This window comes from Chrysochloris asiatica, unplaced genomic scaffold (genome assembly GCF_000296735.1).
Source record: "Chrysochloris asiatica unplaced genomic scaffold, ChrAsi1.0 scaffold00009, whole genome shotgun sequence".
Lineage (NCBI taxonomy): Eukaryota > Metazoa > Chordata > Mammalia > Afrosoricida > Chrysochloridae > Chrysochloris > Chrysochloris asiatica.
In genome coordinates, this window is record NW_006408527.1 from 23172299 (window position 1) to 23188783 (window position 16485).

A 16485-nucleotide genomic window follows, 5' to 3' on the forward strand; every position below is an offset into this window, starting at 1 on the left:
CCCGCCCAGAAAAGGGAGGAGCTGTTCCTCCTGCAGGAGGCACTGCGAAGGAAGCGGGAGCGGCTGCAGGCTGAGAGCCCTGAGGAGGAGAAGGGGCTTCAGGAGCTGGCCGAGGAGATCGAGGTGCTGGCGGCCAACATCGACTACATTAACGACAGTATCACCGACTGCCAGGCCACTATTGTGCAGCTGGAGGAGACCAAGGTCCCTGCAGGGCAGGCCTGGCTAGGGAGAGGTGGGCAGACGGCTAGGGCAGCCCTGAGTGACAGGGTTTGTGTTCCTGGTCCTAGGAGGAGCTGGACTCCACAGACACATCAGTGGTCATCAGCTCCTGTTCCTTGGCTGAAGCTCGCCTCCTGCTGGACAACTTCCTCAAGGCGTCCATCGACAAGGTGAGCCTGCCGCTGCAGCTTCTGGGCTCTTCACTGGTGGTGTTGCTCAGATATCTGGCTTCTTTTGACCTGCATCACTTACAGGCTAGGGCAAGTTACCCCACTTGCCAGCCTTTGATCCAGCGACTGGGATGATGACAGATCTGGCTGGTAGCATGTTGCCTGCCTAGATTTAACAAGCTAATGGGGCACTGAAGCCGGTCTGTTGGAAGTGGAGGACTTACACAAGAACAACCAGGTGTCCCTCCGCTCCCCCAGGCAGAGCTGCCCAGACAATATTCTCATCCCCCTGGTCCTGCGTCTCGTGAGGCAAACACAGTAGAACATGCATGGTAGAGCTGTAGAGAGACGGTGGAGAGACTGCTTTCTGTGTCTCCTCCCCTCTCCTCAGTGAGCGCCAGGCCTCAGCTCTGCTGTCTTAAGGGAGTGTCCTCAGGTGACTCCACTAACATGTTGTTAGGTGTGTCTAGTCAGTACCAACTCAGCAACCTTACGCATCCAGACTTGCTCCCTCCTCACAATGTTTGAGCCATATTGTTGCCACTATGTCAATCCATCTCACTGAGGGTCTTCCTTTTTTTTGCTAACCCTCTACCAAGCATGATTTCCTGATAACCTGTCCAAAGTGTGTGAGACAAAGTCTCGCCATCCTCCCGTCTAAGGAGTATTCTGGCTGTACTTCTTCCAAGATACATTTCTTCTCCTGGCAGTCCATGGTACTTTCAGGATTCCTCGCCAACACCAAAATTCAAATGCATTGATTCTTCTGTCTTCCTTATTCATTGTCCACATTTCACATGCATATGAGGCAGTTGAAAATACTATGGCTTGGGTCCGACTCTTCAGCACTGTAGGATCAGTACTGGACTGCTAACTGCAAGGTCGGTAGTTCAAACCCACCCACTGCTCTTTGGAAACCCTAAAGAGGGTTGCTGTGAGTCAGAACAGACTCAATGGCACTTGACGACAACAATAACAACGTGCCTTGGGTCAGGTGCACCTTAGTCCTCAAAGTGACACTTTAAAGAGGGCTTTTGTAGCAGATTTGCCTGATGCAATACATTGTTTGATTTCTTAGCTGCTGTTTTTCCATGAGTGTTGATGGTGTGGGTTGTTGTTGTTGTTAAGTTTGTCGAGTCTGTTCTGACTCATAGCAACTCTGTATAGGGTTTCCAAGGCTGTAAATCTTTGCTGGAGCAGAAAGCCTCAACTTTCTCCCAGATTGTGTGAGTTGTTAAATGTTGTCGAGTCTGTTCCAACTCATAGCTACCCTGTATAGGGTTTCTAGGGAGTGGCTGGTGGGTTTGGACTGTGACCTTGTGGTTAGCAGTCCAGTACTTCTCCTGCAGTGCCACCCACAGCAGTACTCCTGAATTGTGTGGGTGTTGTTGTTAAATGCTATTGAGTCAGTTCCAACTCATAGCAACCCTGTATAGGGTTTCCAAGGAGCAGCTGGTGAGTTTGAACCACCGACCTTGCAGTTCAAACTGACCTTAGGGTCAAGTGCTTACCCTACAGCGCCACACCAGTACTCTTGAGTTATGTGGACATAGGAAGCTAAGGTACTGGGGAGTGCATCTCTAGTCAGTGACAGGTACAGGGGCTGGTACCTGGAAGCTAGAATGGAGTCCCCAAGGTGCCTTGTGGGGAGCAATTTGTATGAGGTCAGTGACAGGGCACCCACAGCCCCCAGCTGGGAATGGTAACTTAGGCGTTGGTACCTGTCCTCAGGGGCTACAAGTGGCGCAGAAGGAGGCCCAGATCCGGCTGCTGGAGGGACGGCTGAGGCAGACAGATGTGACGGGCTCCTCCCAGAACCACCTGCTCCTGGACGCGCTCCGGGAGAAAGCTGAGGCACACCCAGAGCTGCAGGCTCTCATCTATAATGTGCAGCAGGGTATGGGGTGTGGTCACTACCCTCACAGCCCCAGCACACCCAGCTTCCCGGGCTCTGGCCTTGGGCCCCTCACTCCCCCTCACTCCCTGTTGACCCCAGTGGATGAGACCAAACCCCACCCTCCTGCTCCCTCTAAACCTCTCACCTCCTTCACTCCTACAGAGAATGGCTATGCCAGCACAGACGAGGAGATTTCAGAATTCTCTGAGGGGAGGTGAGTTTCCAAGTTGAGAAGAAGAGGTTGGCTCAAAGTGTGTACCTGGGGCTTGGGTGATGGCTTGCATGGTGTGCTAGAGCTAAACCTGAATTAGGTGGCTCTTTGAAGTCCACAAGTCAAAATCCCAGAGCACCTGGACATGAGACATCAGGATTATGAATTCCCTCTGCTTCTTCCTTAGCTTCTCCCAGTCATTCACTATGAAAGGCTCCAGCAGCCATGATGATTTCAAGTTCAAGGTGAGCAATCAGCCAGGCCCCCACCTCACTGTGACTGTGCCCCCTCCCCTGGTCCCGATCCATAGTGCCCCAGCAGGGATGGAGGAACCTAGAAGGGTCTAACCTGGAATTGGGGCGTGCCCAGGTGTAAACCTGTTTGAGGTGGGTGAGAGAAGTAACTGGGACCACTGCTGGCTTCTGTTTCTACTCTGTCTGGTGACATGATGTAGCCAGAGGTAATGCCCTGCTTCCTCATCAAGACTATCTCATGGTCTGCATCACGGACTGCAGAGCTGGCTGGGTGAGAGTCCATAGTGAGAGATTGGGTAGTGGACCAAACCATGAAGTAAGAGTTAGTAAAGAGAGAAAGGGAAAACACCTACTGACTAGGAAGTGTGGATTGTACTTAGTTTGGGGATAAAGTGATTAGCTGGTGACTATCAGAGAGGTCATTCTGTAACTAAGAGTAATGAAACAATTTTAGTTCTCTGGATTTGTCCAGAAGGTCTTGAGAATTTAGCTGTGAAGTACAAGAGACAGTCTCTGTGTAATGTCTGCCCGTATCCTTCCATGTCTCCTCTATCTTAGGCCAGGATGGTACCATTTCTCTGACTTACCCTGTATGTACCATCCCCTTTGGCAAAGTCGGTCTACTCCAACCCTTCCTTCCTCAGGGAGAGCCCAAGCTGTCTGCCCAAATGAAGGCTGTTTCGGCCGAGTGCCTGGGTCCCCCACTGGACATCTCTACCAAGAACATCACCAAGTCCCTAGCCTCCCTTGTTGAGATCAAAGAAGATGCAGTGGGCTTCTCCATCCGAGACCCCTATTACCGGGACAAGGTGTCCCGCACCATCAGCCTGCCCACTAGAGGCAGCACCTTGTAAGGAGGGGGAGCCAGTGATGGGGGTTTGGCTGGGCAGGGAGTTGGGTCTGGGCCTCACTGGACCCTTCTCTCCCAGCCCTCGGCAGTCTCGTGGCATGGAGACATCCCCTCTGACCCGCAGGAAGTCCTATGACCGAGGGCAGCCCATTAGGTGAGTGTTCTAGAACTGGGACCAGGGTCTTTGGGGGTTTAGTCCTTGAATGGATCAACTGTTGGATGTCCCACTGTCTAGTCCAGGTCCGTTTGCCCAGGTCACTCATCTTCTTCCCTGTGATGCCCTTCCCACCCTGTCAGGAGCCAGCATAGGGGACATTCTCCCCGAGGCTCCTTAAACAGAGTGGTCAAGCCAGTTGCTAAACTCCATTTGCTCATGTGTGCTCAGTGAAGGTGGCTTTGTGGTAACTTGGACTAGCGATTGTGTTAATGTGCTTCAGTCCTTTTTCACAACCAAAGGTCACTGGGAGGTTTCTGGCTCTGTTTAATGTCTTGTCGTACAAGAAGAGTATAGAATTTCAAAGAAAAAACAGGGATCAATGCATTATGACAAAGGTCTCAGTCAGCATGAGACCAGCCTCCACAGAACTTCGGTACTCCATCCAATATCTCTTGAGATTATCCATTTGGTGGCCTTCCCCAGGTCACACAGTGCATAGTGGGAAAGCAGGGTCTCCAGATGGTCCCTTATACCTGCCTCATTGGACGGGAGGAGGAGAGCTTGCTCAAGATCTTTGTCCTCCTCCCCACCAAAGCACAGGTGGTTGCCCATGGCAGAGGTGGCTTTTGGTGGGGTGGGATGCAGGGGTATCTGTACTTAGAGGCTTGCAGACTATCTTAATTCACCCATGAATTGTAGAGATCATATATAAATTATAGTCTAAGGGATTTAGGCCAAACTAACTCATCTATCAGTTTGTTGTACTGGGTGGCTTGCTTATTGCTGTGATGCTAGAAGCTGTGCCACCTTTATATTAAACACCAGCAGAATCACCAGTGGCAGATAGATTTCAGAGAAACTTTCAGACTAAGACTAAGAAAGGCCTGGTGAATCTACTTCTATAAATCACCCAGTGAAATGACAACAGAATATTATATGCTTTTGTGCTGGACGATGAGCTCCCTTGGGTAGAAGGCTTTCAAAATCCACAGTGGCCACATTAGTGATTCAAACATACTGATGTTCATGCAGATGGGGCAGGGGCTGGCAATGTTTCACTCTGTTACACGGGACGTGGGCCTGAGTCAGAGCCATTTGCACAACTTGGCAACGGACAACATGCTCACTTCCCAAAGGGAGGGTGGATTTGTTGTTGTTAAGCGCCGCCGAGTCGGGTTCTGACCCATAGCAACCCTGTATAGGGTTTCCAAGGAGCAGATGGTGAACTTGAACTGCAGGCCTCCTGGTTCAAAGTGGACTTTGCAGTCCAGCGCATTAACCAATAGCGCCACACCGGGGAGGCCTTTCCAAAGAGAGGGATCTTGGGAAATTGGAAGAGGACAGTACATCAAGGTCTTAGACTCCCCTGAAAAGATTCAAAACAGCGTCTGTGGAGTTAAGTGGTGGTTGGGCTCCAGAGCACAAATGGCCCTCTTTCCCCAGTTTTCCAACTGAGAAGACAGCCCCAGTGTGGGCCTGTAGGCAAGGGGATGTGGTCACTAACAGTTGCTGCCCTCTGTCCCGACTCCCCAGGTCCACGGATGTGGGATTCACACCCCCCTCATCCCCTCCCACTCGGCCCCGAAATGACCGAAATGTCTTCTCTCGTCTCACCAGTAATCAGAGCCAGGGGTCGGCGCTGGACAAGTAAGAGACAGGGCTGAGGGCGAGCTGGGGAGGGAGCTAAGGGAGGCATAGAGCCTGTGGTCTGATCCTTGCTAGAGAGACAGGCTTAGGGCAGGCAGATGCCAGCCATTCGGTTCAGGCTCCTCTGAGCAATGAGCTATGCCCTCTCTCGGCACCTCTGCTCTTTCTGAACTGTGGACTCTTCCCTTCCCATGAGCATGCTGGGGCCACAGAGGGCAAGAAGGAGTCACAGGGCAGCCAGGTCAGGTACAAGAGGCCTCCCCCAGAACTGCCCCTTTAATTTCCCTCTGTGGATTCACTGAGGTCTCTGAAGCCCCTCTTTCAGCTCATGCACTCCCCCTCCCCACTACAGTGCTTCAAACAAAACACCATGGGCTCTTGTGAATGGTCCCTGCAGGGAGACCCCTCCTTCACCTGGCCTGTGTCTGCAGCTCATGTTGTAAAACAACAATTACAAATGGTGCAATTTGTGTTAATGCATCCCTGCGTTCATACATGAAGTATACATTAGCCTGGAGACACTGATTATCTTCCCTAGTTTACATAGGAGGAAACAAGGCCTCAATTGGGTCGTGGGGTTGCTCACTTAAAAAGTGACAGAGGACCAGAGCCTGGGCTTCCGAGGCCCATGAGAATTGTCTTCCTACAGTGAAACAGTTGGGGGACCCCACCCTCTGTGCCTTCTTTTCTGGGTGTCCCATGGTCTTTAGGCCATCTGCACTGAATGATGCTTCTCTACTTGAAGGGTAATGCTGCTATGTCCTTCAGGAGAGCCCCAGGCTGGACAGTGCCTGACAGCCCCTCCCAGATCCCTACAAAAATAGCCCTTTCTGGATCAAAATAGTAGTCGGATGAATGATGAGCTGGGGGGCGAGGGTCAGAGACCAATAGACCAGGTGCTGCAGATACCCTCCTTCCCCAAGCCTGGCCAACACCACCTTCCCAATCAAGAATTAGGGTGGGACTCAGGTGATCTTGCAGAGGCCCAGGACTTGGAGCCCATGTATGGTGCACAGCCAGCTCCAGACCCAGTCCCAGTGGGCCCCCTGTGGACAGGGAGCTTGGTAAATAAGTACACTTCTAAAACAAAGCTAGCTCCAGGTGGGGATCAGGACAGGCATGGCTTCCTTTGGCCCTGGGCAGCTGGGAGCCTTGCGGGGTTGGAGCAGGGGCCCTGGCTTGTGCGATGGGGCTGCTGGAGAGCTTGGAACCAACAGAAAGCCCAGGAATCATCTCCCCAGAGTGTGGGGCTGGCGTACCCATGACCCCCTCCTCAGTCCTCCCTTGTTAGCTGAGGGACCTCCTGGTGGGCCACTCCGGGAGGAGTCTCCCAGCTCCCAGGCCAGCCTGTTCCCACCTCCCTCCTGCTCTTCCTAGCGCCCTGTTCCTTCGTGCACCTCACTCCATTCCCCTGAAGAGAATAACCTGTCCTCTGACCTCTGATGCTGCTGCTGCCTCTGCCATCCCTGTGTGTGTTTTCCTCTCTCCCCCTAATCCAGCTAATTTTCTGCCCTTCCCAGGTCTGATGACAGCGACTCCTCTTTGTCGGAGGTCCTGAGGTACACACAGAATGTCTCTCGTGTTTGGTCCCCCAGCTCTCACTCTACCGCTCGGTCTCTCACTGCACCCACCCCCAGTCCTCTGCCTGCACACCCGTCCTCAGCATGCCTCCCCTCGTCCCATCTCCTTGGCTCTCCTGACTTGTTCCTGCCCCAACTTTCCTTCTTTCAGGGTTTGTCGCATGGCCTCTCACTGCCAGGCCCGGCTGGAGCTGGGGGCTTGGGGAGGGGTACGCAGTTGCTTGTTGCAGGCCCTGGTCTCTTATCCCTCGTCACCTATGTTGGGAGGGGTGCGGCATGGGAAGCAGGGTCGGGCTGAGCCCTGATGAAGGACAGAAGAACTGGAGAAAGGCCTTTGAGGGCCTTCAGGATCCATGTGTTATGCTCAAGTCATGCCACTAGGGAGTGCTCGTGAGACTCTGGTTCTGTGAAGGGTACCTGGGAGGAAGTGCTCTCTACCCACATCTTGGCACGTCTCCTCCCACCCTGGCACTCAGCTTTAGGATGACCAACCCAGAGTTCTCCCCAGCCAACCCAGCACCTCCTACATAATTTGGAGCAAATCTCAGGACCTGATAGGCCAGTATCCCCTGAAAAACAAAGGCCTACTCCCCTGGTGTGCTCTCTGCCCTGGTGTTTCTCATTCCCCCGTGCCTGTGGCAAGACTGCTCCCTAGAAGATGCTAGTCAGTCTACCCTCTGACTTGTTAGCCTTTTCTCGTACTTTTCTATACTTAACTCAGCAGTCTTGGGTTTTTTCCCAGATATACAGGTGGATCCACACTGGTGTGGAAGTGGGAGCTGGGGCATTTTGGGGAGCCGTTCAAAGCCTGAGGAACAGAGGCTCTTCCTATCTGGCTGGCAGCTGACATGTGTGGCTGCAGTCCTCACTGAGGGCCTGGCTGTACCCTGGGGGCTGTGTGAGAACTTGGTGGGCTGGACACTGGTCGTTTCACATACCCTCGGCCACAGCTTCACTGTCAAGGGCAGCATGCCCTTTGGACAAGGACTGAAAATATGTTCTATACTTTCAGTCCTGCTCATAACCTCATTCCAAAGGCCCCTCAGTGAGAAACAAGCCTTCATCATTGACCCTCTAGTAGGCTCATGGAAAGCTGGGAGGAACCTCAATCTTAGAGGGGTCCCAAACATCTTTAAGCCAAAGTTGTGCTGGAGTCCCTAAAGAGATTTACCCCTTTGTAAATGATAGCTACAGGTTTGACCAATGCTGATCCAAAGGAGACCTGTGGGTGGGGGTTATGTCGGACAAGTATCTCTGTAGGAGACAGCCCTGGCAGATGTGTATACTGGGGTGGGGTCCTAGGGTGGCAGTCTGAGTCTCCTCCCCTCTATTTAACTGGAGGAGCCGATCCCACTATGCAGACCTCCACCTCAGCCCAGTGGGGACCTGGGAGCCTTTCTGTCACCAGATCTGAGGCAGGCAGGCCTCAGATGGTAATTCCCCATAGGCAGGGTCCTGCAGTGCCTAGCTCAGGGCTAGGTGCCCTGGAAGTGCTCAGGATGATGATCAGCAGGTCACTGTACAAGGCAGTCACTCCTACACTTGGTGGAGTCAGGCTGGACTACCCTTCCTTAGTCCCTGTTCCCTGCTCTGTCCTGCCCCTTCATGTGTGTGCCTCACTCAGCCTGTTGTGGTCTGTCTGGCTGATGGGGGCTCCCCTCTTCTTTCCTGGAAGGGGCATCATCACTCCCGTTGGAGGAGCCAAGGGTGCGAGGACAGCCCCGCTGCAGTGCGTCTCCGTGGCTGAGGGCCACACCAAGCCCATCCTCTGCTTGGATGCCACGGATGAGTTGCTTTTCACAGGCTCCAAAGGTGGGTTGGACCAGACTAGGAGGGTCAGGGGCTCCCACACAAATGTCTTCCAAGAATGGGCTATGAGGAAGATGAGAACACCAAGTCCAAGGACTTGAAAATGGGGGGAGGGGGGGGAAGGAGGGAGGGTCTGTTTGCTCTCTACCCTGCGCCCTAACTTTCCCTCTTAACTGACCCCAATGACTCCAGCCAGCACTTCCGGACACTCAGCTGCTCCAATAAACTACTCAGATGCCTCAAACCCCACCCCCACATCATCTGACACACAATCCAACACGTGTCTCTAAGTAATTCCTATGACCTTTGACATCAGGGCTCCGCAACATCACGGTTTACCTAATCACAAAAACAACCAAGTCAGAAAAGCTTTTTCAGCAGGAAGAAGGAATAGAAATAAAACATGGAAATAGAAACACAAGTAACTGTCTCCACAGTGATTGATACACGCCAGGGTTTTCCTGTAAGATTTGCTTTCTAATTACACATTAATTTTATCAGCTGAGCTTTTGCAGCAATCAGCGCCAAAGGCTTAAGAATTTTCATTCAGCCCAGGGCACCTTGGCAGTGTTCACAAAAGGTTGCTGATGGTAGAAAGGTTGCTTAAGAATCTGGTCTGAAGTTCGGACCCGCTGCCCTCCTGGGTTTTCATGTGCACATGCACAGTGGGCACACTTTTCTCTTCCTCAGACCAGCAGCTCCTTCCTCTGTATCCCCCAACATTGACAGTCCCTGTTGTGGAGAGCATGCATGACCTTCCCTCCAGGTGGCTGACACCACTTCCCTCCTTGTGGCTTCCTCCCCATGTCTTGTAGACCGAAGCTGCAAGATGTGGAATTTGGTGACGGGGCAGGAGATCGTGGCTCTAAAGGGCCACCCCAACAACGTGGTATCCATCAAGTACTGCAGCCATTCAGGGCTTGTGTTCTCCGTGTCTACCTCCTACATCAAGGTGTGGGACATCCGGGACTCAGCCAAGTGCATCCGCACCCTCACGTAAGTAGTCCCGCTGGACTGGCACACAGCAGCCAGAGCAGACTGGGTGTGTGCAGGTACTTTTCCAGTAAGCACACCACAACCACATGGGTAGAGAGGTCCTCACAGGCCCTGGGATTTGACTTAACTCTGAGGGACTAGGTGAGATCGCCTAGGCTGGAGACAGTGTCTGGGGCAGCAGTCTGGGTGAGCCTTTGGTCTGTACCATTGACCTGCAGCTCCCCACCTTCATCCCAGCCCCCCAACGCTGCCCCCTGAGATATGCTAGGTGTAGCCTTTTGAGTCCAAAAGAAGAGCTGGAGAAGCAAGGTGAGAAGGACAGGGGGCATTAGCCTCCAAAGCTTTGTTGGCCAACTGTCCACGTAAAGGAGTCACTCAAAAACAGTCCTGGTCCCTGACCTTGACAGTCTAAGGCAGATACACGGAAACAACCAGGAAGAAGGCCTTTGCAAAATAAAATTGCTCCTTAGCAAAAGTTGTGCTTAGTCCTTAGGTTTGCATTATGAACTCCCACCTGCTATCTGTAAAGGAGAGGTAAACAGAATGGGTTTATCACCTCTTTGTCCAGTTGAGAAAACAGACTCAGAGAGTCTAAGTGGTCTCCACAAGTTCTAGGTTTAAACCCAACCTTCATTTTACAGCCTGTCCACACCAGTGCTCTAGCAGACTGACAGGGTGGGTGTAGGGACCTGTCTCTTGTTGGCTTTCCCTGTGGTCCCATCCTTGTTGAACTAGAAACTTCTAGAAGCCAAGACTTCTTAGAAGAAGTGGGTGATAAGGACTGGCATTCATGTAATTTTCTTTTTTTATCGTGGTAATATATGTGTGTGTGTGTGTATATATATGTGTGTGTGTATACATGTGTATATATATATATATGTATATATGTATGCACTTGTGTGTATATATATATATATATATATGTTGTTAATGTGCCGTGGAGTTGGTTCAGACTCATAGCACCCCTGTACAGGGTTTCCGGGGCTGTAAATCTTTGTTGTTGTTGTTGTTAAGTGCTATCGAGTCGGGTCCGACCCATAGCGACCCTGTACAGGGTTTCCGAGGGTGTTGTAAATCTTTACGGGAGTAGAAAGCCTCATCTTTCTCCCGCGGAGCGGCTGGTAGTTTCGAACCGCTGACCTTAAGGTTCGCAAACCGATTCGTAACCACTACGCTACCAGAGCTCCTTACAGGAGCAGAAAGCCTCATCTTTCTCCCGCGGAACAACCGGCAGTTCCTGCACATTAACCCACAGCGTCACACCAAGACTCCATATATACATTGTTGTTGTTGTTAAGTGCCATCAAGTTGGTCCCGACCCATAGTGACCCTGTATAGGGGTTTCTAAGGAGGAACTGGTGAGCTTGAACTGCTGACTCTGTGATTCAAACCAACATTGCAGTCCAGCGCATTAGCCTGCAGTGCTACACCAGGACTGTGTGTGTGTGTAAATATGTGTGTATATATATATATATATATATATATATATTTATCCAATTCAACCATTTTTTTCTGTGTGTAATATTCCAGAACATTAATTACGTTCATCATGCTATCAACCACCACCACTATTTGTTTCCCCACATTTTCATAACTCAACAGAAGCTCAGTGCCCTTGAAGCAATAATTCTCCACTTCCCCATCCCTCCTCTCTGGTGACCATGAGCACACTTCAGTCTCTGCATTTGCCTGGCTGAGACATTTCATATAAGTGGGATCTTACAATATTTGTCCTTTTGTAGCTGACTGATTTCACTCAACAGAATGTTTTCAAGGTTCACCATATCATAGCATGTATCAGAACTTCATTTCTCTTTATGGTTGAGTGAATCCATTGTACATACATACTGGGGGTGGGAGGAGGTTCCAAAAGTCTGTAGAAAAATTCCATGATCTTTTCATTCAATTTTTTCCATGAACTTTTTGAAGCTCTTTGTCTGTGTACCTTCCCACTGCCATCGAGTTAATTCTGACTCACAGTGACCCTGTAGAACAGAGTAGAACTGTTTCAAAGGCTTTTGGAGACTCTAAATCTTGACAGACGCTGACTGCCTCATCTTTCTTCCACAGAGCAGCTGGTGGATTCAAGCTGCTGATCTTTTAGTTAGCAGCCCATCACTTAACTCACTGCACCTCCAAGGCGTCTTATATATGTACCACATTTTGTTTATCCATTCATCTGTTGATGGACATTTGTGTTGTTTCCACCCACCATATGGCTATCGTGAATAATACTGCAGTGAATATTGGTGTACAGCACCTATTTGAGTCTCTGTGTTCAAGTCTTGGGTATATAACTAGGAGTAGAATTGCTGGACCATATGATAATTCCATAGGACTCCTGGTATGGCGCTGTAGGATAAACACTGGACTGCTAACCACAAAGTCAATGGTTCAAGCCCACCAGTTACTCCTCGGAAATACACTACAGGGTCACTCTGAGTCAAAACCAACTCAACAGCACTTAATAACAACAGCAACCATGGTATTTCTATGTTTCACTTTCTGAAGAACCGACAAACTGTTTTCCAAAGCAGCTATACCATTTTACATTTGTATCAGCAATGTGTGAGGGTCCCTGTCCCCCCAGGCCCTCGCCAACACTTGTTACTATCTATTTATTATAGCCATTGTAATGGGAAGAAGTGTTATCTCATTAGTTTTTATGTGCAATTTCCCAATGACTAGTGACCCCAAACATATATTAGTATGCTTAATGGCCATATGTGCATCTTCTTTGGTAAAATAGTTTTCAAGTCCTTTACCTTTTTCTTTTTTGTTTTTAATTGATTCATTTGTCTTTTTGTTGTTGTATTGTAGGAGTTCTTTAAGTATTTATCAGTATTTTATCAGATAGATATGTGGTCTACAAATATTTTCTTATGTTCTGTAGATTTGCCTGTTTATTTTCTTAATCACGTCCTTCAATGCATGTGTCTTTAATTTAGATGAAATCCAATTGGTTTGTTTTGTCTTTTGTTGCTCATGCTTTTGGCTTCATATCTAAGAATTCATTGTTAGAAACTAGGTCCTATAGCATTACCGTGATGTTTTATTCTACGAGTTTTATTATTGTAGTTCTTACATTTAAGTCATTGATCCATTTTAAGTTAGTTTTTATTTATGGTGTGAGGCCTGAGTCCAATTTCATTCATTTGCACATAGAAACCCAGTTGCCTCCAAACTATATATTGAAGAGATTATTCTTTTCTCATTGAATGGACTTGGCACCCTTGGCACAAACTAGATGAACCATCTTGACCTCTGACCTTGCCTCTCTTCGTACTGGGCAGGTCCTCAGGCCAGGTGATCTCGGGTGATGCCTGTGCCGCCACATCCACCCGTGCCATCACTAGTGCTCAAGGGGAGCATCAGATCAACCAGATCGCCCTCAGCCCCTCGGGCACCATGCTGTATGCCGCCTCAGGCAATGCTGTCCGCATCTGGGAGCTCAGCAGGTCAGTGAGATGCCTCAGGGCAGGTGCTTTGGTCAGTTGGAATGAGCACCCCAGGTCATTCTCGTTTTCCCCATGCTGCTGGGTTGGAAGCCCCTCCTCTAATGTCCCTGGGATACTGGGAAGTTTATGTGGAAGTCTTGATTGTGCCTTGAGGAAAGTACCCTGATCAAGCCTATTTGTGCTGGGGAAGACCCTCCAACGCTACCCAGAGCCCCTGTGACCCACATCCCCTGGCTGGGCCTCTCCCCAGGTTCCAGCCCATCGGCAAGCTGACCGGCCACATCGGCCCTGTGATGTGCCTCACAGTCAGCCAGACCTCAAGCCACCATGACCTTGTGGTGACAGGATCCAAGGACCATTATGTTAAGGTAACTTGAGGCCACCATCCGCTCCAGGCTGTGGTGGAGATTATTATTCTGTGTTTCCTCCCCACCCTCACCCACCATTTCTCTCTGTTGCCTTGGGGAACACTCATGAAAATCATTGAGACCTCTGGGAGTTTTTGCCAAAGAAATGCCTCCAAATGCCAGAGATGCATGCAGAAAGGTTTAGATTATAGCGTGATTCTGTGAACGGTGAAAAACTAGAACCACCCTAATGGTCTAAGGGTAGAATAACAATCAAAGAAATTCTAGGAAATCCAGAATGGGATGTGATTCAACTACTAAAGGGACAAGCATGCAAACCAAACATAAAGCATGAAAACAATGCTCACTTTATTTGCTCCCCGATTATGACATCAAGTAATGTGCCAACGTGATTGGAAACGTGAAGCTAACTAGTTAACCAGTTGTGGAGTTTATTTGTGGGTGTCAGAGTTGAACTGTGGTCCATAGCATTCTCAGTGGTCAATTTTTCAAAAGTAGATTGCCAATACTTTATTCTGAGACACCTCCAGCATTTGGATCTGCTGCAGAGCATGTTCACCATTTGCATGCCCCAGAAATTCCAGAAGCTGAGAAGCAGCACCAAAAAGGGGAAATATGGGTTTGACTATAGGTAAATTTTTTGCTTTTATTAAAAGTATAGGCAAGGTATTATTGAACTGATTAAAACATGAAAAGAAATTTTAAAGAAAAGTTGGTGCCCCATTCCCTCCTTTCTCTATAACTACTTTGTGTCTAGCTGTGGGGTCAGCTAATCCACTCCCTAAACTCATGTAAGTCAGTCTTCTCACCACCCCTAAACCCCATCATTCACAGTTCCCAGCCCCTAGGAAGAAGCAAAGGAGCCTAGCGGAGGTTGGTAGTTCAAAGCCACCAGCCTCTCCATGAGAGAAAAGAACTGGCAGTCAGTCTAAGAAACCCAAAGGGGCAGTTTTACTCCATCCTATAAGACCGATGTTACACAATAACAACAAAGGGAGAAGTTCTGCTGTTGGGGACAGTCCTTGCCTGCTGAGGAAACTCTAGCTCTGGGCCCACCGCTGACCTCACAGGGCACAGCAGTGCTGTGTCCGAGCAGACGGGCCAATGCTGGCTCTCCCTTCCTCCCTGCAGATGTTCGAGCTGGGCGAGTATGTGACAGGTACCGTGGGCCCCACCCACAACTTCGAGCCCCCGCACTACGATGGCATCGAGTGTCTTGCCATCCAGGGAGATGTCCTGTTCAGTGGCTCCCGAGACAATGGAATCAAGAAGTGGGGCCTGGAGCAACAGGAGCTTATCCAGGTGGGCTGGGTGGGGAGATGGATTTTTCTGGCTCTGCGCCCCCAGGCCAAGAGGACACTGGGACCCTGGGTCTTGGGCCTTCCAGACCAGGGCAGGTGTTTCCAGTTCCCCATCCCCCACGCCGCCTCACCTGCAACCTCTCTGACTCCAGCCTCATCCCGCTACACAGCTTGCTGTCAGCACACCTGCTCTGGGTCTTGGGTTTGAATGTGAAGTATTTGCATTTCAGTCTGACCCTCTAAGGGCTACAGGGCTCTCTGCCATTGCAGGCCCTTAGACTTGAGCCCAGGAGGTAGAGCACAAGGCCCCATCTATGGGGCCCTGAAATCCCCAGCAGAGGGGGCTGTGTGTAACGTGCTGCCCAGACTGACCCCTGAGCCTTGGTACTGCCTGCACAGCGAGGCTAAACCCAGAGGGCTACTGACAAAAAGGACTCCCGGGGTGCCCGCTTCTGTCCCCATTCCTGCCTCACCACCCGATCCTCCAACAGCAAATCCCAAATGCACACAAGGACTGGGTGTGCGCCCTGGCCTTCGTCCCAGGCCGCCCCATGCTGCTGAGTGCCTGCCGCGCGGGCGTCATCAAGGTCTGGAACGTTGACAACTTCACGCCCATCGGTGAGATCAAGGGCCACGACAGCCCCATCAATGCCATCTGCACCAACAGCAAGCACATCTTCACAGCCTCCAGGTAGGTGCTAGGCGAGAGGCCGTCCCTTGCTCCCCACTCCTCTTCCTGGGTGGGTAGGGGAGGCTGGGAGGCTCGGGGGCCCTGCAGCTGTCCCCACAGCACCCTGCTTTCTATCCCCAGCCCCTGGCCAGCCTTCCTGAGTGCTCATCCATCCATCCAGACACTGTGCTAGGCAGGGGAGCAGGGAGGTCCACCCTCCTACCTCCCCACTCATGTAGCAGTCCCTCCCCATCCTGTCTTGTCCAGGTGCCTCTCAGACCCAGGGCAGCCCTGTCCACTCTGGTCCCATGCAGGGGACCCAGACCCTCTGTCCAGGGCTGCTCCGCAGATGGGTCTCTTCTTAGTTCTTCTTGTTCCGACCATGTCCCTTGTCTCCCTCTCCACCCTTCCCTTGTCCTCCTTCCTCTCCTCTCCTGTCTGTCTCTCCCACCACAGTGACTGCCGGGTCAAGTTGTGGAATTACGTCCCTGGACTCACCCCCTGCCTTCCGCGCCGCGTGCTGGCCATAAAGGGCCGAGCCACTACCCTGCCCTGACCCCAACCCCACCCCCACCTCCCACCTATCTCCTTCCTCACTCAGTCTTACCCTCTTTCCTTTTCCCTGTCTTTCTCCACTTCGATCTGAGCTGCTTCTTAACGGTATGAGATTATTTTACTCCTCCTTCCCGCTCTCCCCTCGCATCTGGTCCCCAACACCCACTCACCCCCTGACAGACTCCCCGGGAGAGGGCAGTCAGGAAGCAGAGGGGGAGATTTCAAGCGTGCACAAATCATAGCAAACGCAACAAGAAAACCCATGACCCTCGGCCCAGCCTCTCTCCACCCCACAGTCAGCCCTCCCCCTAGCAGTATGTGCCAGCCACGGGTGGGGAGT

General features: G+C 51.0%; 1 protein-coding gene across 1 annotated transcript in view; it reads left to right on the forward strand.

The window, feature by feature from the left end:
* The window catches only part of KIF21B (kinesin family member 21B), a 55292-nt gene extending 39042 nt beyond the window's left edge, over nt 1–16250 (forward strand). The window contains exons 20-35 of the mRNA XM_006834156.1: nt 10–204; nt 291–392; nt 2124–2289; nt 2452–2503; nt 2688–2745; nt 3399–3604; nt 3684–3758; nt 5295–5408; nt 6929–6967; nt 8664–8800; nt 9613–9793; nt 13087–13251; nt 13502–13619; nt 14751–14921; nt 15412–15611; nt 16047–16250. Coding sequence (XP_006834219.1) covers nt 10–204; nt 291–392; nt 2124–2289; nt 2452–2503; nt 2688–2745; nt 3399–3604; nt 3684–3758; nt 5295–5408; nt 6929–6967; nt 8664–8800; nt 9613–9793; nt 13087–13251; nt 13502–13619; nt 14751–14921; nt 15412–15611; nt 16047–16146 — 2079 coding nt within the window. The 3' untranslated portion in view covers nt 16147–16250. The remainder of the gene's footprint in view (nt 1–9; nt 205–290; nt 393–2123; nt 2290–2451; nt 2504–2687; nt 2746–3398; nt 3605–3683; nt 3759–5294; nt 5409–6928; nt 6968–8663; nt 8801–9612; nt 9794–13086; nt 13252–13501; nt 13620–14750; nt 14922–15411; nt 15612–16046) is intronic.
* Nucleotides 16251–16485: the final 235 nt, after the last annotated feature.